This window comes from Paroedura picta, chromosome 1, assembly GCF_049243985.1.
Source record: "Paroedura picta isolate Pp20150507F chromosome 1, Ppicta_v3.0, whole genome shotgun sequence".
Taxonomy (NCBI): domain Eukaryota; kingdom Metazoa; phylum Chordata; class Lepidosauria; order Squamata; family Gekkonidae; genus Paroedura; species Paroedura picta.
The window spans coordinates 193,800,026-193,821,836 of NC_135369.1; the positions used below are offsets into that span (position 1 = coordinate 193,800,026).

The window sequence follows — 21,811 nt, forward strand, 5'->3', positions numbered from 1 at the left end:
ACCCCCTGCACCTAACGGGTTGAGTGTCCTGCAAAATGCAGGGGGTTGGACTAGATGACCCAGGGGATCTCTTCCAACTCTATGATTCTATATATTTATACTAAGTAGTTATCGGTAACTCATCATGTTATCAATGCTTTTTAGTAATAGGCATGGCTGATAGATATTTGGATATTCTTCACACAATGTTTTTTGTGGGGTTAGAATGTTGTGTCAATACAGGGGGGAGGGGGTCAGTGTTGTCCATTTTTCTCCCGCCCTTCCTGCGGGGCACCGGCGGCGGCATGCCTCGCTTACAACAGCCCTGTGAGGGCGGCCAGGCTCGTTCGAACCCGGCTCTCGCTGGCGAAGGGCCCTCAGAGCCCTCGCCGGACTCCCCGCCACCGCGCGCCAATCCTCCGCAGCCCTCCCTCCGACGGACCCCCGCGCGACCCAATGGCCGAGGCGCTGGGTATAAACAACCCCGCCCCGACGCGCCCCCGCCAGCCAATCGGCGCCCGGCAAGGAGGCGAGGGCGGGAGAAGAGGAAAACGCGCCCGTCATTTTCTTTCCCTGCGAGGAGCGCCGCGCTGCCCCCCCGCCCCCCGATGCGGAGTGAGTGACGCCGGCGGCGGCCAATGGGGTGCGGCGGAGGGGCGCGTGCGGTTCGGTTGCGCTGGCGGGGCAAGCTGGGCTGAGGCGCGCCCCTGTGGCCGGAGGAAGGCGGGAGGCGCCGGGAGGGAGACCCGGGAGCGCCGCCTTCGCCTTCCCCTTCCCCTTCGCCTTCTTCGCCTGCCGGCCGGCCGGACTGCCGGGCTACCAGGTGCCTGCGGGAGAAGCGCCACGAAGGTCGGCGGCGGGAGGGGAGGGGAGGGGTCCCGGGGAAGGCGGGCGGGAGGTGGCAAGGGGCCTCCGAGCACCCCTCCAGCCCCTTCAGCCCTACCGAATCCCCCGCGCCCCTTTCCCACTCCGGACCCCCGTGGCCTCTGGCCCTGCCCCTGCTGAGACCCCCACCCCATTTCCTATAGCTGACCCCTCTGAGACCCCCCATTTCCTATGGCTGACCCCTCATTTCCTATGGCTGACCCCTCTGAGACCCCCATTTCCTTTCCCTGACCCCTCTGAGACCCCCCTCTGAGGCCCCCCATTTCCTATGACTGACCCCCCATTTCCTATGGCTGACCCCTCTGAGACCCCCATTTCCTATGGCTGACCCCTCTGAGACCCCCCATTTCCTATGGCTGACCCCTCTGAGACCCCCCATTTCTTTTCCCTGACCCCTCTGAGACCCCCCTCTGAGACCCCCATTTCCTATGGCTGACCCCTCTGAGACCCCCCATTTCCTATGGCTGACCCCTCTGAGACCCCCCATTTCTTTTCCCTGACCCCTCTGAGACCCCCCTCTGAGGCCCCCCATTTCCTATGGCTGACCCCTCTGAGACCCCCCATTTCCTTTCCCTGACCCCTCTGAGACCCCCCTCTGAGGCCCCCCATTTCCTATGGCTGACCCCTCTGAGACCCCCATTTCCTTTCCCTGACCCCTCTGAGACCCCCCTCTGAGGCCCCTCATTTCCTATGACTGACCCCCCATTTCCTATGGCTGACCCCTCTGAGACCCCCCATTTCCTATGGCTGACCCCTCTGAGACCCCCCATTTCTTTTCCCTGACCCCTCTGAGACCCCCCTCTGAGGCCCCCCATTTCCTATGGCTGACCCCTCTGAGACCCCCCATTTCCTTTCCCTGACCCCTCTGAGACCCCCCTCTGAGGCCCCCCATTTCCTATGGCTGACCCCTCATTTCCTATGGCTGACCCCCCATTTCCTATGGCTGACCCCTCTGAAACCCCCATTTCCTATGGCTGACCCCTCTGAGACCCTCCATTTCCTTTCCCTGACCCCTCTGAGACCCCCCTCTGAGGCCCCCCATTTCCTATGGCTGACCCCTCATTTCCTATGGCTGACCCCCCATTTCCTATGGCTGACCCCTCTGAGACCCCCATTTCCTATGGCTGACCCCTCTGAGACCCCCCATTTCCTTTCCCTGACCCCTCTGAGGCCCCCCATTTCCTATGGCTGACCCTTCATTTCCTATGGCTGACCCCCCATTTCCTATGGCTGACCCCTCTGAGATCGCCCCCAAGGTCCTCAGTCCGCTGGTGCTGAACTGGGGCTTTGGGGCCAGAAGGGTTGGTGTTCAGCGTGGCGCCAGAGAGGCAGTTCTGGACCCACTGCTCGATATCCTTGGCTTCCTATTGCTGCCCCCCCTCCAGACCCCCTGCTTCCTATTGCCCCCCTCCCACCTTCCTCCCACCCGTCCCTCTTTGGAAAGTCACCCTCCTCCTTCTTTCGCCCCCCACTGCCTGAGGGACAGGAGCCCTGGGGGGGGGGGTGGAAGGGAAAGGGTCTTCCCCATCCCAAGACCTGCTTCTGCTGCTTGCTGTTTCCAGCCCCCCCACCCCCCCATGGCTGCCCCTGCTCCTCCAGCGGGCGGGGCCATTCCCCTAGACAGTGAGCGGAGGGGGGGGGGAACAACTGTTACACCTTTTCCCTCATCAGCATGGAGACAAAGAACTTCTCCTGCCTCCCTTTGGCATCCCCGGGCTCAGCGCTGCTGCTTGCAGGAGATGCGGCAGGATGGCTCTGGCTGCTGCTCAGAAGCCCCCTCCCTCCCCGGGGGCTGGATGTGGAGGGTCCCGAAGCGAAGCACAGGGCAGGCTGGAGGCTTGCATTCCTGACATGGCAGCTGCTCTTCCCCCCCCCCCTCCCCGCGGGCTCGGTCGGGTATCCATGCGCAAAACCTCAGCAAACTGGTTGCAGCGACAGCATCCCTGCATCCGAGGTGCTGTGCGAGCCGCCGCTTCTTTCCCGTTCTTGTGTTGCTTTCCAGCTTGCTGTTGGACCCTCGCCGGAGAGCCCATGAAGAGGGGTCCTGATGAAGACTCCGTGAGGGGGAATTCCTTGCCGTCATGCTTCGTGCTGGACCCTGCACCGTGGGATTTTTCCTGGGAAAGAGACGTCCGGATGGGGCTTCCTGGGCATCCTTCTGACCGCTGCCTCATCCCTTTCTTGGGCTAGACTTGGATGCGCACACTCTGAGCCTGGAACTTGCAGCGGCCGGTTTTGAGTCACTGGCTGCGTTTATATGGTTTCTTCCTCGCCATGGCTTCCGTATGGAAGAGGTTGCAGCGCGTGGGGAAACATGCATCCAAGTTCCAGTTTGTGGCCTCTTACCAGGAGCTGATGGTTGAGTGCACCAAGAAATGGTAAGGGGTGTTTTCGGTGGGAGTGGTTGGAAGAGGCTGGTATGGAGTTGCCAACTCCCGTGTGGGGGAAACTTGGAGATTAGGGTGTGGTTGATGAGGAGGGCTGAGCTCAGGGAACGAACTCAGTGGGGAAGCCTGGTTGCTCTAGGACTTTCATTTCTCCTAGATACTATGGTATGCTATAGAGTCTAGTCTCCGAAGCGACTGTTTCCTCCAGGGGAACTGATCTCTGTAATCTGGAGGCCAGTGGTACTTCTGGGGGTGGAGGGAGGCAGCCCTTAGCTGGTGACATCTGTCAATCCAAGGTGACTTTTTCCTTTATTTTCCAAACACAACCAAAGGCACAGTTGCAAATCTGCCTTAACCAGTGCTTTGCGATGCACACATATTCCGTCCCTTGTGGGAATGGTTATTGTGTCTTCTCCTATGGCTATCGCTTTACCAAGTGTGGATTAGATCCTTCCAGCTCTTGTTTTTGCTTTCTCACAGATATTAGTAGCATCATCACAACAGGCCTCTGGCAGCCCTGCAAACCTGCTTAAAGTTGTCTGTTTGCAGTATTTCCCAAGGTTGACAGCGAGATTTATTCCACGCCTCCCTATTACTGACTTTTGCCTGGAAAATAATTCCTTTCTCCTTTTTAACTCTGGGATGGAAACCAGACAAGAATCTCAGCCTTGGGAATTTATCTCAGAGTTATTTGCTTAGTCAGGCACAAATTCCAAACTGCAGTGGCCCAGTGGGACATAGTTTTCAATCGTCTGGACTGCCTGCTCCGAGTCATCAGCTGTACGGGCCAGTCTCAGAAATATGCCTTTGCCTTTTGAAGGCGTGTTTTCAGAACGGCTTGGCTTACGTCTTTCACCTTCAGAAGCAAATGGAACATTTGTAGTGCCGCCAAAATAATCATTTAGAAGTACAGGCCTCTAATGCATCTTTGGATGGACATTCTCTTGTCTGAGTTCTGCCATATAAGCTTATCGCTGCAACTCTGCGAGTGAGCTATGTTGGGCGGGGGATCCTGGTTTCTGATTCATGCATTAAGTATTTGAAAGGCTGTCACTTAGAGCAGGGCAGAGAGGAAAGGACTCACAATAATGGTTTAAAGGATGGCCCAAAAGGTACTGGAGGGATGCTAGGGGGGAAATTCTTTACTCCAAGGGCAGTTCAGCAGTGGAATCGACTGTGTAGGCAGGTGGGGAGCTCCCCCTCGCTGACACTCTTCAAGCAGCAGTTGGATGAATGCATACTTGTCAGGGGTGCTTGAGGCTGAGCCTGCACTGAGTAGGGGGTGGGAGTAGATGACCTGGACAGCCCCTCCCCATTCTGTGATCCTTGCTCCATGAGAAACACCGTTGCAAGATGCTAAATAATGCCCCAATTATTACCAGGGGCTTTTTTTCCTCCTTCACAGATATTATTGTCACCCTTATGGCAATCTGTACAGTAGATCAGTGTCATTGTTGTGAGGTTATTGCCTTTGGGTTGCCCTGTTGTGAGTTCATAGCAGAGGCAAGATTCAGATCTGTAGCTTCCTGTTTCATAGCTTTGCTAGTGTGCCACACGATATCCTTAATTTTGACTTGTCTTAAATGTACCCGGTCAATTCGGCATTCTCAGGTTTGATATATTAGTGGCAAGACTTGCTAGCCCAGTTTATTTGGTTAATTGACTAAGATCACTTATTTCCTAAGACTGGGGGCAGCTTTCCTAGAGAGAACTGCAGTGTTATAAATTCTTACCCTATTGGCAGTAAAGCCCGCTGTGTGTGGGAATGCAACAGGTGCTAGCTAGTGGCTTGGAGTGGGTTTTGTAGGCTGCGGTTGGTGTGAAGGGCTGCCCAGAGCCCATTGCCCGGGGGGAGCACAGCTGTGCTGCTCTGCCCCTGCCTTGGCAACAGACAGACCGACATGGCCAGCCATCTTGCTCTGTCCCCATGGCAGGCACCTCATTTAGCTGCACGGGAATGAAAATCCATCACAAAGTGAGCAGTGATGCCTGAAAGCTCTTGTTGTGCCCCAGATGTTGTTAGTCTGTAAGGTGCTCCTTAATGGATCCTGGCTCTTTTCTGCTGTTTTTTCCGACAGACTAACACAGTGACCCATTTTGAAGAAGTGACTGCAGGGACTCACAAGAGCTCCACTGGGCCACCTATTGGGTTATGCTTTCCGGCACTTGTTGACTCTGCCTCTTTTCAATGGAAATTATGCATCTATTAGCATCCAGGGCCAATTTGCTTGGTCCTAATAAGAAGATGGTTGGGTGTGATACAGATTTTTAATTAATTAATTTGTTTTAATTAATTAATTAATTCCTTAGATTTTTAGCCCGGCACTCTCCGGAGACTCGTGGCAGGATATAATATAAAACTCCCCTTTCTTCTATTGATCCCATAAAACATGATAAACATGATAAAAGCCCATCCCATAACAAAACGACTAAACATAGATAAAAGAGGATAAAACAAGATTGGTGGTATAATCCCTCCCCCCTCCCTGCAGCCATCCACCCCCCCAGGGTGGGGTCTGCTGGATGTTGCTGCGTCGCCTGAGGAGGGTCCCCCATTGTGTCTGGCTCTGACCCCAGCCAAAGGCCCTGCAGAGCTCTGATAGCTCCGTCAGGGCCCTCAGCTCTCCAGGGAGCGCATTCCACCAGGTTGGGGCCAGGACCGAAAAGGCCCTGGCCCTGGGGGAGGCCAGGGATCCAAAGTGCCCTGCGGGGGGGGGGCACAATGAGACTAGTGGTCCCTCAGATAGGCAGGGCCCGATCCGCGGATGGCCTTAAAGGTCATGCATGCCAGCGAGATGCCTTTGCCTGCCCGGAGGCCTGTCTCAAGAGTGACCTCACAGCCTGCGTGAGTCCCTGCCTGCCTCCTTCCCAGCCTTACTTTCTGCAAGGCATGCAAGTTCTCCTCGCTGCTGAGGCTGCTGACGCCCTGGGAGACGTTGTTGACTGTCTGCTGAAGGCCGTTCTGCTTGTTGGTGCCTCACTCCGTACCAACCCACAGCGAGCCCGGCCAGCAGCACCAAGCTCCACTGCTGCTGCTCATCGTGCACGCCTGGGGCCGTGGCTTGTCTGTGCTGTTGCTGAGGCCCCCCTGCCCCTGCCCCGACCTCCTCTGCCTGGTGGGGAAGTCACCACCACCATAGAGCAAGCCCACAGCTGCACCGTGCCCCCTGAGCATTGGCCCTTCGTGGCCCAGAGACCAGACACACCTCCCCCCGTGCCCAGGTGAGAGGTGACCTCACTGCGATGGGCATGGGAAGGTTCCCTCCTGGCACCGTTTAGCAGCTCTGTACGCATGCGGCAGCAAATAGGGCAACATTCACATGGGCACCATGTAGAAAGATAGGTGAAGCCTCTCGCCACCCCACCGCCTGTGGGGAAAGAGGGTGGTGGGGAGGAGGAGGAAAAGGAGGAGCCGTGCTGCCATTGGCCCTGAGTGGGGGTTAGTCGACCAATGGGACGATGACAGTCTGGTTTCATCAGCGGACTGACTTTTTCCTACTGGTCAACTAATTCCCACTCAGGGCTGATCACGTGTTTTAAGAAGCAAGTCATCTGCCTGTACAGCACACGTTTTATTGGAGGAAAAGAAAAATAAGGGGGATAAATAGAAACTTCCTATGTAATGTGACCCTTAAGATTCTACTTAGGATTGCATTGGCTATGGATATTGCAGTTTGGAGAGCCAGTTTGGTGTAGTGGTTAGGAGTGCAGATTTCTAATCTGGCAAGCCGGGTTCAATACTGCACTCCCCCACATGCAGCCAGCTGGGTGACCTTGGGCTCTCCACAGCACTGATAAAACTGTTCTGACCGGGCAGTGATATCAGGGCTCTCTCAGCCTCACCCACCTCACAGGGTGTCTGTTGTGGGGAGAGGAAGAGAAGGCAAATGTAAGCTGCTTTGAGACTCCTTTGGGTAGAGAAAAGTGGCATATAAGAACCAACTCTTCTTCTTCTTCTTCTTCTTCTTCTTCTTCTTCTTCTTCTTCTTCTTCTTCTTCTTCTTCTTCTTTACTAGAAAGCGCCCCAGCTGGCTGGGCTTCTATGTCTTTAATGGGTGCATAGCAAGCAGAAATCCAACTGATATAGTTTTGAATTATGTAGTATTTACAGATACTGCAGCTGTGCCAGAAAGGACATGGCAAGGAAACATGTAGAGCAGTGGTCCACAACCTTTTTGGGGTTGCGGACTGTTGGGGGGGGGCAATCCAGGTGCTGCTGATATGTGGCAGCCCATGCACAAACGTGCATGCGTTACCTGTCGCGCATGCGCGTTTGCACGCCTGGTGGGGCCGCAAACGTGCATGCGTGGCAGTTTCGCACATGTGTGCATGTGTGGACATACCGCCCATGCACATTTGCGCTCCTGGTGGGCCGCAAACATGCATGCGCTGCAGGTCCGCATGCGTGAAAGGTCGGCGCATGCGCGCAAGCGCAAAACTGCAGTGCATGCACATATGTGTGAAACTGCCGCGCATGTGCTTTTGCGGCCCCACCGGGCAGAAATGCGCATGTGCAGACATGACGTGCATGTGTGTTTGGCGGCCGCGCTTCCCTCTTCCCCCCACTCCCACAGAAAGAAGCTTGCCGGGCCACAAGCTAATCAGCCACTTTGGTGGCCGATTTTCTCGTAGCCTGGCGAGTTTCTCGCTGGGGGGTGGAGAGGGAGCCGCGGCCCGGTGCCCGGTGGTTGGGGACCACTGATTTTACTGCTTTGCTACGTGGGCTTATTTACTTACTTTCATTTATTTAAAACATTTATTAGCTGCCTTTCTACATTATTATTTGTATCTATGTATGTACACACGTGTACACACCACTTTGCTCTGCGGCTCAGGGCAGTTTACACAGAACATACGAGAACATACGGATAGTACAGTGTAATTCAGTAGTAGTCAAATAAGCGGCAATAAACCACAGTAATAACATAGCAATGGGTTCCTTAGATTCCATAACTGGTGGCAGCAACATTAAATATATAAATAATCCCAAAGGTTGGTCGGTCCAGGATTCAGATCAGGGGAGGCATTCTGGGGGACCCAGTAGAGAGCTCCCTTTTGCAGGCCCTGCGGAAATGTGCTATCTTTGGCAGGGCCCTGATCTCTCCTGGCAGCTCATGCCATCAGGTGGGGGCCAGAACAGAGAAAGATCTGGCCCTGGTTTGTGGTAAGATGTGTTTCCTTGGGGCCACTAGCCAATAGGATCACTTCCTGTGATCTCAGTTCCTGGGTGGGAAGGTCTATTTCCCCTGCAACAGTGCGGCAGAGGTGGCTTGCGATGGGCTGTGTGTGGGTAGCAGCCGTGGACTTACGGCAGAGGTAGTCAAACTGCGGCCCTCCAGATGTCCATGGACTGCAATTCCCATGAGCCCCTGCCAGTGAACGCTGGCAGGGGCTCATGGGAATTGTAGTCCATGGACATCTGGAGGGCCGCAGTTTGACTACCCCTGACTTACGGTCTCCCATTCAAGTCCTCGCTTGAGCTGAGCCTGCGTAGCTTCTGAGGTCTGATGAGATTGGGCACAATTCTTATTTTGGGCTGCCAAGTAGTTTCTGGCTTATGGTGGCCCTTTGAATTAATGAGCCCCAAAACTTCTTATTGTTATCAGCCATGCTGAAGTCTTACAAACGGAGGCCAGTGGCTTCCTTCATCGAGTCCATCCATCTCATTTGGGTCTTCCTCTTGGCCCGCTGCCGTCAACATTTCCTACCATTACTGTATTTTCTAGGGAACCTTGACTTCTCATAATATGGCCAAAGTTCAGTCATTTTTGCTTCTAAAGATAGAGTTCATGCTTATTACTTACTGAAGAAAGGTAACAAAGCATTATTTCTTCTATCTTCTATTTAGTATGGCCATGATTCCCCCCCAGCTAACTTCCAAGTGTGTGGGTGAAGAGAGACAGCAAAATTAGCCTCAAGTTGCAAGAAGAATTGAAGGAGGACAAAAATCTGTTTTGCATGATGTAGAAATTAAGGATTGAGGTTAGGATATGTACCCTTGGCTTCATACAGTGCGTATCCTTTTGATCAAAAATCTGGTCAACATGGCCTTACTTTAATGCACTGGCATTCCAGCATTCCAACAATACAGTGGTTTTGTGGAGAAAGAATAGACCATTCATGTGTTAAAGCGACGAACAATGAAGTATTAAAATACACTGTGGATGGGGGGCAAGGGGGGGTTGTGAGAAAAGATTGCGGATGCAGCAGAGAAGTCATACATGCAATACTTGAAGAGCCATTCTCCCCCCCCCCCTCATTGCTTCCCCCTCCCTCTGTACATGGCATTTCAGGAGTTTATAAGGATGATTTATTCAATGGGTGCAAAATTGCCTCTTTCTTATATTGATCCCAAATATCAGTCCCTCCATCCGTCCCTCCATCCGTCCCTCCGTCCATCCGTCCGTCCGTCCCGCCATCCATTCATCCATCCATTAAATTTCTATACCACCCTCCATAAGGCTCAGGGCAGTTTGCATAAAAAATTGAAAAGCAGGGGTGTAGGACTGTAGCAGGACTGTAGACTATGCAACATTAACAGGAAGCCGCGGTCTTGCCTATTTCTTGCATCTCCTTCACCTTTCCTCAGTAAGTGGCCATTCTCTCTTGGCAGAATTGTGTCCCTGGCAAAGGGATTTTCTCGTTGCCTTTTCCATCTCTATGCCAGTTGTTTCTATAGGGCTTCCTCCCCAGTAGCTTTGAAAAATAGCCAGTTCCACAACAGAAATGTAAGGCTGCATAGCATTTTGTCTCAGGACCTAAAACGGAATCCATCCCTCAGAACTGCCATGAATTCTTGGCTTGCAATTGGACTGGGCTTCCCTGAGCTGAGATCAGTCTTCAGACACCGTCTGGGGCAGAGTTTGGCCTATGGGCCTGATTGGAAGCAGTTTTAACGGTGCATCTCATCTGCATTAGTTGTTCTCAGAATGCAAGCAATTTGGTGCAGTTGTCTGTGTTGAGGAGGAGCAGATTTCTTCCCTTCAGAAACAGATGCTGACAGACAAGCCTTCGATGAGGACATCAAGGACGGCTGCCCATTGACAAAGCGGCCATGTTCTGAGTCCCCCTCTCCTCCTCCTCTGCTTCCTTGCTAGCTCTGGGCTCAGACAGCCCATGTCCTATGGTCGATGTGTTGCCCATTTGTGTAAGGCTGCAGCTTTGTTAGGTAAGACTGAAATTTACATGAGCCTGCGAGGCCTTGGTCCATCCAAGTCAGCATTGTCCACTCAGGCTGGCAGAGGCCCCCTGGGGTCTCCGGCAGAGGACCTTCACAGCACTTGCTACTGGATGGGAACCTTCTGCATGCCAAGCAGATGTTCTGCACTGAGCCATGGCTACTGCCTGGATTCTTGCCAAAGACCGAGGACCGGGAACATTTAGAGATGACGGACATGGGCTTTTTCAGCCTGGTTAGCACCACAACAAACTAGCACATGCCGTTATCGGTTTCTTCTAAAGCTGTACAAAAATATACTGGAGGCAGATGGTACTTCATCAAGTATACAGATCAAGGTGGCAAGATGTGGGGTGACCGGCATTGAAATGATGGTTCATCCTAGTTGTTTTTGTTTTTAAAGAAAACTGATCACTATCTGATAATTCAGTTGATGGCTTGCTAGCCCTGATGACTGAAAGGAACCTCCACATTCAGGGCTAGTACACCTGAGTACCAGGATTAAGAGACAAAACAGGGAAGGACTTTGGCCTCTGTGTGATGTTTGTTTGGCCACAGTGTCAAGCAGGAACAGACCAGAGGTCTTGTCCAACAAGGCTGCTTTGATGGGCCACTCCCTAATTTTGGATGCATAGGTGTTGGCTAGGAGTCAGTATCCCACTGAGCCAGTTTGGTGTAGTGGTTAAGAGTGCGGATTTCTAATCTGGCATGCCGGGTTCGATTCTGCACTTCCCCACATGCAGCCAGCTGGGTGACCTTGGGCCAGCCATGGCACTGATAAAACTGTTCTGACCGAGCAGGAATATCAGGATTCTCTCTTAACCCCACCTCCCTCACAGGGTGTCTCTTGTGGGGAGAGGAAAGGGAAGGCAATTGTAAGCCGCTTTGAGACTCCTGGCAGAGAAAAGCAGCATATAAGAACCAACTCTTGTTCTTCTTCAGTAATATCAGGGCTCTCTCAGCCTCACCCACCTCACAGGGTGTCTGTTGTGGGGAGAGGAAAGGGAAGGCGATTGTAAGCTGCTTTGAGCCTCCTTTGGGTAGAGAAAAGCAGCATATAAGAACCAACACTTCTTCTTCTATGGTAGGAGTCCTCAGCATTGTGGGCACTAAGGTGTCTGCCAATGCATTTCCTGGTGCACAGCAAGTATTGGAAAAATGGGAAGGGCCCGATGGGGCTTGTCACCAGCAGCACTGTTGTGCAGATTAAAAGGCATGCTGTATCCTTGTTGTAGTCAGTGATCCTAGACTAGGCCCTGAAGTGTATTGTGCTTGGGCTGTGGACACCTTTGGGATTCTGACATGTGATGGTGGGGGCAACGACAAGATGGCTGCTGCAGGAGACGAAGCCCACCACCCATGGAAAGACCAGGCGCAGGGGGGAAGAGGGATCACTAAAAGTTACACCGGAAGAGTGTGAGGGCAGCTGCAACTGCAGTGACATTATTGTGATCTGCACAGCCAGTCAAAACTCTTGCTGGGCAAGAGCCCCCCCAAGCCCACACCTGCTTCCTAAAATCACTTGGTGCACATCCTGGAAGTTGTGAACGGTGCCCTGGAGCCCACATGCACATTTTGGGGACCGCTGTGCTAAGGGCTTTCTTGACTCCGCTTCTGTGCGCATATTAACTGAGCCTCCACAGAGATTTCCCCGTTTCCAAAAGATCTGTTCTGCCCGCATGTATTCTCAACCACATCAGATGGTTCTGCTGTATTTCTCCCACGTGCGGCAAGACAATGAATCCACTCAGGCCTGCCAGGAAGTCAGGAAATTCCTTTGTGAGTGGGGACTCTTTCCCTAGCACAGCCCACTGTGCTTGTGTATTGATTGGCAAGCATGTGATATCCATCACATTCCCCTTGTGCTTTCTGCTTTAACTGGCCCTATGTCTTAATGCTTAAAGCCATCTCCATTGCGTCTCTCTGTCCCGCTTTCTTGAGAGCAGAGGTCTGGTTCCGTTGCCTGTGTGTTGTCATATTTCCATATCAGTTGCACTTGACTGAAGGTCCTCCCTGCATTTTTTGAAAATAGTGTGCATGACATTTCGTAACGGGGAAGCAATGCATTCCTTGTTTAAATATGTTTGCCATCTGTTTTTCTTTTGCATAGTTTTCCTCCATTGAACTCTGCAAAAACTTTAAAAACTTGGCTTTCTCTAACCAGAACGAGAGCTGGCCGAGGACTCTGAAATCCAGCCGCTTGGTTTCTGAGTTCCCTCTGGCAGTCTGCTGTCTCAGAGGGATTTCTTGCTGCTCCCGAGTTCTGGAGCTCAGCAGCAGAGGGTGCCTCACAGAGTCATCCTGTCTGAGTTAAAGGTAAAGGTATCCCCTGTGCAAGCACCGGGTCATGTCTGACCCTTGGGGTGACGCCCTCCAGCGTTTTCATGGCAGACTCAATACGGGGTGGTTTGCCAGTGCCTTCCCCAGTCATGACCGTTTACCCCCCAGCAAGCTGGGTACTCATTTTACCGACCTCGGAAGGATGGAAGGCTGAGGCAACCTTGAGCCAGCTGCTGGGATCGAACTCCCAGCCTCATGGGCAGAGCTTCAGACTGCATGTCTGCTGCATTGCCACTCTGAGCCACAAGAGGCTCTTGCTGTCTAAGTGCTATCAAATTGCCTTTGACTTATCTGCCTTGTTCAGGTCTTACAGATTGAGGGGTGTGGCCTCTTTTATGAATTCAATCTGCTGCCTTCAACTTTTCCTAGCATAATGGCCTTTTCCACTGACTCTTGTCTTCTCACAGTGTGAAAAATATATTTATACATCCCAAGGCCTTTCCCAACCATGTCAATTTTACTCCCACTTCCAAAAAACAAACAGAATGCCCACCCTGAACAATATATTGTTCTGCAGGCCCCACCTGTAGGTTGGCAACCCTGCTTATAAGTCCATTGAAGTCCATTATGATAGCGCGGTTAACCTTCTAAATTGTGAGCACAATATGTGAGATGGTAAAAAATAGTTGGCTAGTCTACATAACTTTGAAGGTGTAAGTGCGTAACGTCCATTTTTGGCGCGTTTTGGTGTGCTAGCAGTCTGAATAGTACAGGTGAGTCTGAGCTTGTTAGAACTTGGAAGCGAAGCAGAATTGACCCTGTTCAGTGCTTCCATGGGAGACCACCAAGTAAGACCAGGGTTGCTATGCCAAGGAAGATGGTTTCACAGAGTGGCTGTGATAATTTGCAATAGAACAGCTGGGTTTAAGCCACTTTAAGTCACCACTTCGTGCCCTCACTTGGATTGCCCAGGCTAGCCTGATCTTGTTAGATCCCAGAAACTAACTGAGCAGGGTTAGCTCTGGTTCAAACTTGGAGGGAAAACCACCAAGTAAGTCCAGGGTTGCTGAACAGCAGTCCACGTCTGAACATCTCTTGCCTTGAAAACCCTACAGCAGGGGTGGGCAAACTGTGGCCCTCCAGATGTCCACGCACTACAGTAACCATGAGCCCCTGCCAGCATGCCAGAATGGTAGTCCGTGGGCATCTGGAGGGCTACAGTTTACCCATCCCTGCCCTACAGGGTAGGCATAACCCAGTTGCAACTTTTCACCTGCGTCTTATAGACTACTGAAGTTTCAAGATAAAATCAGAGTCCAGTCACACACCTTTCAGACCAACCAAGATGTATTCAGGGTGTGAGTGCAAGCCCTCTTCCTCAGACTGACAAGTTTCAAGGTGTAGCCTGCCTTTGTCTGCCTTGAGCTTGGACTGTCGGAAGCTTCTACCCCCAAACTCCTGTGGGTCTTTAAGGTGCTGCTGGGCTCAAAGTGAGCTATGCTCAGGCAGGCAACAGCAAACCCACCATTTCTCATTTCTTGCCTTGAAAACCCCATGCTCCTGGGTCACTGTGAGTTGGTTGTGACTGGATGGCATGTGGCAATCTTTATTACCCGGAATGCAAGTGAATTTACAGCACTTTGGCTCTTCAGTTATCCTCGTTTTTCAGAATAGCTTATAATTTATCATTAAAAAGCCTCTTTTTAAAATGGACTGTAGAAGAGTGTGGGGGGGGGGGCAGAAGGGTCTCTGAAGAGAAGGGTGGCAGACCTTGCTGGCCGGGCTGCTGTATTCTGCAGGAGCATTGCTGCCCTCCATCCTTGCACCCTTGTTCCTGCAGAGCAGGGAGGGTCAGGCAAGACGCTTAGCCAGATGGTTCCCCCAAGCTGTCCCCATGGCCAGGAGATGAGCATGAGGCTGGACGGCGGTTCTGCCCCCCCCCCAGCTCTCCCTGGGGCCAGGAGACGTAGACATGTGGTGCAGGTGCCATGGAGCATGGCTGGATGGCCTTCTCCACCCTTCTCCACCCTTCTCCACCCTCCAGTATAGTTAATGGCATAGACAGTGTATAAACATTGTATAAGCCATTAAATGCCAACAATTTCCCTCTGTTCTCTACATAGGGCAAACAAGTCAAACCCTCCACCAAAGAATAATGGACACAAGCCTGACATCAAAAATCACAGGACTGAAAAACCTTTAAGAGAATACTTCAGCCTTCCAGGACACACAATAAGGGACCTCAAAGTAGCTGTTTTATTGCAAAGGAACTTCAAGAACAGACTAGAAAGAGAGATTGCAGAAATGCAAGTTATTACAACACTCAAAGCAGTAGCATGCCATGGACTCAACAAGGACATAGGTTTTTTTAAATTTCACTATGCATTTCACTATTCAACTTTTATATCCACATTCCTTACAATCCCCTCTTTTTATTTTATTTGGGACAATGTGACTGTAATGTGATGTTAGTAATATGTAATGTAATTTTGAATTTAACTCTCTGGTCTCAGGACAAGATAGTTGCCAGCACAGCTTTTCACTTGGACCATTTATGCACTGGGAACTTCACTGTCCCAGTTCCCATGCAGGAGCACAAATTGGGGGCGGATGAGGCACACCGGGGCAAATGCTCACCTGTGTGGGTGCAGGAGCAGGTGGGGCAACCTGCCACCATTAAAACTACAGCCTACAGCCTGGCATGAAACCTCCAGTGCGTAAATGGTCTTGCAGGGATTTTTCTACACTTTGGGTGGAGACAGATGGGGCCAGCAACAAATGTAAAGTGACAATCGTTAAGCACTAATGTAGACAGTTTTATTTCTCCAAAGTTTTTGTGAACTACAACTGAACTCAAGGGGACTGACTGGCAGTTTTAGCAAAGAAGTATCATATGGCATCATATGCCTTAATCTGGATACTATGGCACAGTTTACTAATTTCCCACACTTTGCTTTTGTCTTATATCTCCACTGTTATGATAGTTGTTCATTTAGTCTGAGAAAGAGGGCATGCACTCGAAAGCTCACACCTTGAATAAATCTTTGTTGGTCTTAAAGGTGCCTGACTGGACTCACAGACCACAGTTAAGCTTTGTGACAGGGGCGTAATCTAGAGCTGAGACCTGGCTGAAACAAACTGAGTTTTAGTAGAAAAATGCTTGTGGAGATCAGGTCTCTCCTCTTTGCAAGTGGATTGATTGAACTGGAAGCATTAGGAGAAACCTGTGGGAGTCTTTGGGGGGAAGGAAAAGCGCTTTCTCTCATTACAACGTGATGTGCAAATGATTTTGTAATTACGTGTATAACTTCTCTTCAAAATGTCACTTATTTATAACTTGCCAAACATTGATGACAATCTGGCGTGGTTTCAAACAAGTCTGTACCCTTGTCGACATGTTGTATGCTGTCAGTTTTGCTTGTTTGCCTTATTTTAATTATTTCCCCTCATCTTTGTAAAGTTGGCCATTTGTCCTTGGCATTGTAGGTCAGTGTTTGACTTGATATCACAAGAAGTTACTTGAGAAATTTGTTTATTCATCAGGCTGCTCTAAACTCTGTCCCATTTGGCTTGTAACCAGGGATTACTGGGTGGGTTCATGCAGCCAGTTTGTGCTCCTATTTGCACATCCAGTTCTCAAACGCATGTACTGAGCAGGGTCCAAAGACATAGAGCTGGAAGGGACTTCAGGGGTCATCTAGTCCAACCCCTGTTCCCTGCAGAAAATCCACAACTACCTTCCCTTCCCCCACTCCCCCAGTGATTCCTGCTCTGTGCCCAGAGGAAGGCAGGAAAACCTCCAGGATCCCTGATCAATTTGGCCTGGAAGGAAATGCTTTCCTGACCCCAAGATGGTGATTGGCGTTACCCTGGGTGTGTAACAAAAATGCCACGAGAGCCAAGCACTGGTTCATTTCTTCCAGCCCTTCCTCTCATAATCTGCCCAAGGCCACACAATCAGATGGCCATCAAGCCTCTGCTTAAAAACCTCCAAAGAAGGTGAGAAGGTATTTCCCGAGGAAACACTTTAGAAGCGCTCTGTCAGGAAGTTCTTCCTAACGCTCCGCTGAAAATTCTTTTTGATTTAATTTCAATCCATTGGTTTGGCATTGGCCTTATGGGCAACAGAAAACAACTCAGCTTCATCCTCTACATGGCAGCCCTTCAAATACTTGAACATAACTATCATATCTCCCCTGTCACCTCTTCTCCATATTCAAGGTCAAGTCAAGAAGGATTGCTACAAAATCATAAACAAAAATATCAAAAAGTTTCTCAACATATCCTCCATCTAGGTCTATGCCAGGCTTTCTCAACATCTTTATGTACCCAGCTGGTACGGAGTTTTGGGCTTGGAGGGCCCACATCCAGTCTGTGCTGAGGCAGCTGCACTGGTTACCAATTGCCGTCCGGATCCGGTTCAAGGTTTTGGTTCTAACCTTTAAGGCTTTACGCGGGCTGGGACCCACATACCTGAGGCCTACCGCCCTATGCCCCCCGTACGGCTCTGCGCTCTGCGAGTGAGAATCTTCTGGTCGTTCCCGGCCCTAGGGAAGCACGCCTAGCCTTGGCCAGGGCCAGGGCCTTTTCGGTCCTGGACCCCACCTGGTGGAATGAGCTCCCGGGATAGCAGTGGGCCCTGCGGGACCTTTTGACGTTCCGCAGGGCCTGCAAGATGGAGCTCTTCCGCCAGGTCTATGGTTGAGGCTGGGGCTGCTGTGGTACATTGACTGCTCTCCCCCGGGCTTCTTCTTGAACACCGTTGACCTCCTTCTCCTCCACCCCCCCTTTTTTAGGAAGGGGGTAGGAAGGGGATTTTATTATTGTGCCACCATGTTGTGATATTTTAAAGTCTTTTAATGGGAGTTTTAATGGGGTTTTAAGACACTGCAACCCGCCACGAGCCATTTGGGAGTGGCGGGAAATAATAATAATAACAATAACAACAATAACAACAACAATAATAAATGTACATATGAAGTCACGTTGAACTGAATCAGACCAGTGGTCCATCAAAGGAAGTTCATCTACTAGCAGCAGCTCCCCAGATTCTTATGCCGAGGTCTCTCACATCACCTGCAACCTCATCTTTCCAACTGGAGATGCCAGGGGGATTGGAGCTGGGGTCTTCTGCATGCCAGGTAGATCCTCTACCATGGGGCCATGACGTCTCCGCAGGCTTTCCTGGTTGAAGTCATGACCTTCTTGATGAATGTTCATGGTTGGTCCTGTAGTGAGCTGGATTCTTTTGACCAAGAAAGTTCTGCTACTGATGTGTGATGAGAAGAGTAGAAGTTGCTGTTAGAAGATGCAAGAGAAGATGTTAATAGGGGACAGCTGTTCCCTTGCTCAAACAAATATTCTGTGTGTGTCACCAGATACTGCTGGCCCTGCCTGTAGGTTTGCCAACACTGGGTTGGGATATACCTGCAGGTTTTGGGGTAGAATCTGTGGAGGATGGGTTTGGGGGAAGGAAGGATTTCAATAGGGTTTAACTCTGTAGAGTCCACGTTCCAAAGTGCCTGTGTTCTCCAGGTGAACTGATCTGTTGGCTGGAGATCAGTCATAATCCCAGAAACTCCCCCTACCACCTGAAGGTTGACAATCCAACCTGCCTGCCATATTAGGCCAGTTTCCCCCCCCCCCCTGCTGGGTTAGTAGGGCCCAGAAAACAGACCTAACATGTCAGACAATGAACCAACAATTTGTATGGTTATTCTAATATATCTCTGTGTTCATTCTCACATTCCTCTCTAAAGCCAGCTTGGTGTAGTGCTTAGGAGTGCGGACTCCTAATCTGGCATGCCAGGTTCGATTCTGCACTCCCCCACATGCAGCCAGCTGGGTGACCTTGGGTTCCCCATGGAACTGATAAAACTGTTCTGACCGAGCAGTGATATCAGGGCTCTCTCAGCCTCACCCACCCCACAGGGTGTCTGTTGTGGGGAGAGGAAGGGAAGGCGACTATAAGCCGCTTTGAGGCTCATTCAGGGAGAGAAAAGGGGCATCTAAGAACCAATTCTTCTTCTTCTAAACTGCCATCAATCTTTCAGTCAATGAACACATGAAGTAGCCTAGTGAGCCATGGCCCCACCCATCAAAATACATACACATGAAGTTGTTTTATGTGGAATCAGACCATCTGCTATCAAGGTCAGTATCTGTTTGCTCAGACTGGCAGTGGCTCTCCAGGGTCTCAGGCAGAAGTCTTTCATATCCCCTTCCATCTGGTCCTTCAACTGGAGATACTGGGCACTGATTTTCTGCTTGCTAAGCAGAGGCTCTTCCCCTGGCCTATGGATTCTCCCTGTAATCAAAAATACAAGTCATGGATGTTCAAATGGCTCCACTGAGGTCAGTATTGTTTACTCATTTTGGCAGTGGCTCTCCAGGGTCCCCATCTGAGATGTTTCAGATCACCTAGGTCAGGGGTAGTCAACCTGTGGTCCTCCAGATGTCCATGGACTACAATTCCCAGCATTTGCTGGCAGGGGCTCGTGGGAATTGTAGTCCATGGACATCTGGAAGACCACAGGTTGACTATCCCTGACCTAGGTGATCCTTTTAACTGAGAATGCTGGGACTCGAACCTGGGAGCTTCAGCATGCAATGCAGATGCTCTATCAGTGAAGCACCATAACCTCACTGCAGCACATCAAGCTGTCTTAAAGTGAGTCAGTCTGTGTTTCAGTGATTCTATACGAAGCCTGTTTGCTGCAACTAATCCATCTCTCCCCACTGAGTATTCCTAATTCTCAGTTAATGCTTTTTTAGTATTTGTGTTAATATTTATGGCACTAAGATTCTGGTGGTCGAACCTTCGAGCCCGTTGAGGCTAGAAGATGCAGTCATTTGGATGCACCTGGGGAAGTCCCAGTCAAAGGTTATGCAGCCCTTTTCACCTTTTCCCAGCCAGAATTCTCCATCTTAAGTTCCTGAAAGTTCTTAATTGACTCATCCCTCATTCCTTTGCCCTTCGGGGTGTTACCCACATCCTCACCTTCTGCCTGGTTCTTCTACCTGGAGGTGTTGGGAATTGGATCTGCGACCTTTTGCACGAATACTTACGAATCTGCCTTGATCCATCAAGGGGAGTATTGTCTACTCAGACTGGCAGTGGTTCTCCAGGGTCTCAGGCAAAGAGGCCTTTGTATCACCTGCTGCCCGGTCCTTTGAACCGATGATGCCTCTGTTGAACCTGGGGGCTTCTACATGCCAAGCAGGGGCTCTTCCACTGGGCCACAGCCCCTCTCCTTTTGAGCTTCTGTGATGGATGGTGAAGTACGAAAACCTGTCATAAAAGACAGAGAGCTTTGCATTAGGCGCGATGAAGGTAATGAGTTGATTTTCAGCTTCTGAAAAATGAGGGGAGGGGAAGCCTTGTCAAACAGTCCAAGCGGAACCACCCTGGTTTCTGCAGGGGGGGGGAGGAACATTTGGAAGGCCCGAAGACTTCTGAATGCCCCTGTAGGAAAGCTGATGAGACGTGTGTTCGTGCAGCCAGACGTTTCTTAAGCCCCTCTCCTGAGAACGTCCCTTCCTCTGGAGCAGTGGCCACCAACCTTTTTTGGGCTGGGGACTGGGGGGGGAGAGGGAGAGGGAGGACCGGTGACCGGGGGGGGGGGAGAGGGAGGTGCTGGTGCACCAGGCGCCCGCAAACCAGCAGGTGCGCCTCCTCCCCACGGCGCAGTGTGGCGCTCGCTGCGCTGGGAGTGATGTTTGCGGGCATTTGCGGGTGCCTGTGCCTCTCCCCCCCCAGCGCAGTGCTGGCTGCACCGGGAGGCGGCTGATTGCTCCCTGTGCAGCGAGTGCGTGCAGTGGGGGGGGGAGGGAGGCGCACCTGTTGCCGCACCAGTTTCGTGCCTCCCTTCCCCCGCCGCTGCCCGGTACCGGGTTGCAGCCCGGTGGTTGGGGAAGACCACTCTGGAGAATCAAAAGGCAAGGAAGCAGCCCCCACAAGGGTTGCAATAGGAATTGTGGGCTGGCTTCATGATTTAAACCAATATCCCGATCTCAGTATGAGAATGACTCTTGTGAGACTTAATGGAATCTCAGGCAGGGTAAAGGGGGGAAATTCTGTTTAGAGACCAGGTTGCTGCATCGTTTAAGATCAGCTGGTTTTAAATTTAGACAGTCTTGAAATGATCATTTTGTTTCCTTTGAATCACTGTTAAACAAGTTTACTTACATTCAGAGTAACAATTAGGAGAACATTTCTTGTAGAGCTGGCAGGCTCTTTTCTTTTGCTTCCAAGTGGTTACGTTGTAATAAAACAAATGTAGAAGCAATCTCACACATACTGTCTAAAGTAAATTTTTGAAGAGAGCGCACACTTCTTTTGCTAATTTAACTCCCTGAGAACCTCACTCTGTCTCAGACATACAAACACAGGGAAGGGGAGACATTCACGGACTAACTGAGAGATCCAGTCAGCTGACCAAACTGACAGAAGCAGGCAGAATGATCCTAAAACCCAAGAGAAAGAGAAGGAGCCGCTGCTGAGCGGAGCCCCAGAAGGAGCTTCAGCGCCTCCTGATCTCAGGTCCCAGAAGGCCTCCCTTCTAAGGCACGGCCTCTGCCCTGTCATCATTGATAACCAAGTCAGTAGAGGCACAGACCGATAGAACTACAACGCCCAATGCTGCTGCTGTTGGATTGGGGGCAGGATAGATGAGCTGTGTTTTAGCTGAAAGCTTTCTGGGGCACCCCCCAAGTCAAGCAGTTGCCCTGCAGACATTGGTGGAGATAGGAAAGGAGGGTACAGATACGGTTGTGTGCAGCAGCGTTCAAATTGACCATTCCAGGCCGACACAGCCAGCAGCGCTGCGCTGCGGGGAGGGGAGGAGCGGCCGCAGGTGAGTCACTTGGCCTGGAACAGCCGATTTGGACACCGCCACGCACAACCCTAGGCACAGATTCTTATTCCAGTGATTTTGATGCTCAGGATAAGGGAGGACCTGTGAAACTCTCAAAATTATGTTTGCGATTTTTACCATAATGCCGGTTCATTATTACTATTTATATGCTTCTTTTAGTTAATAATGTGTTCATCCTTAGTTCAGTCTTAGATCCATGTACTAGCTGTCCTGCTTGAGATCCTAGG

At 51.1% G+C, this 21,811-nt stretch overlaps 1 protein-coding gene across 7 annotated transcripts in view; it reads left to right on the plus strand.

The window, feature by feature from the left end:
• Positions 1-643: 643 nt before the first annotated feature.
• Positions 644-21,811, plus strand: part of EHBP1 (EH domain binding protein 1) — a 383,927-nt gene continuing 362,759 nt past the window's right edge. For 4 of the 7 annotated variants that reach the window (XM_077315418.1, XM_077315449.1, XM_077315434.1 and 1 more), the window contains exons 1-2: positions 644-828; positions 2,867-3,242. In XM_077315418.1, the coding sequence (XP_077171533.1) occupies positions 3,139-3,242 (104 nt within the window). In that variant the 5' untranslated portion in view covers positions 644-828; positions 2,867-3,138. The remainder of the gene's footprint in view (positions 829-2,866; positions 3,243-21,811) is intronic. The other 3 variants (XM_077315457.1, XM_077315464.1, XM_077315426.1) reach the window with 2 other exon arrangements.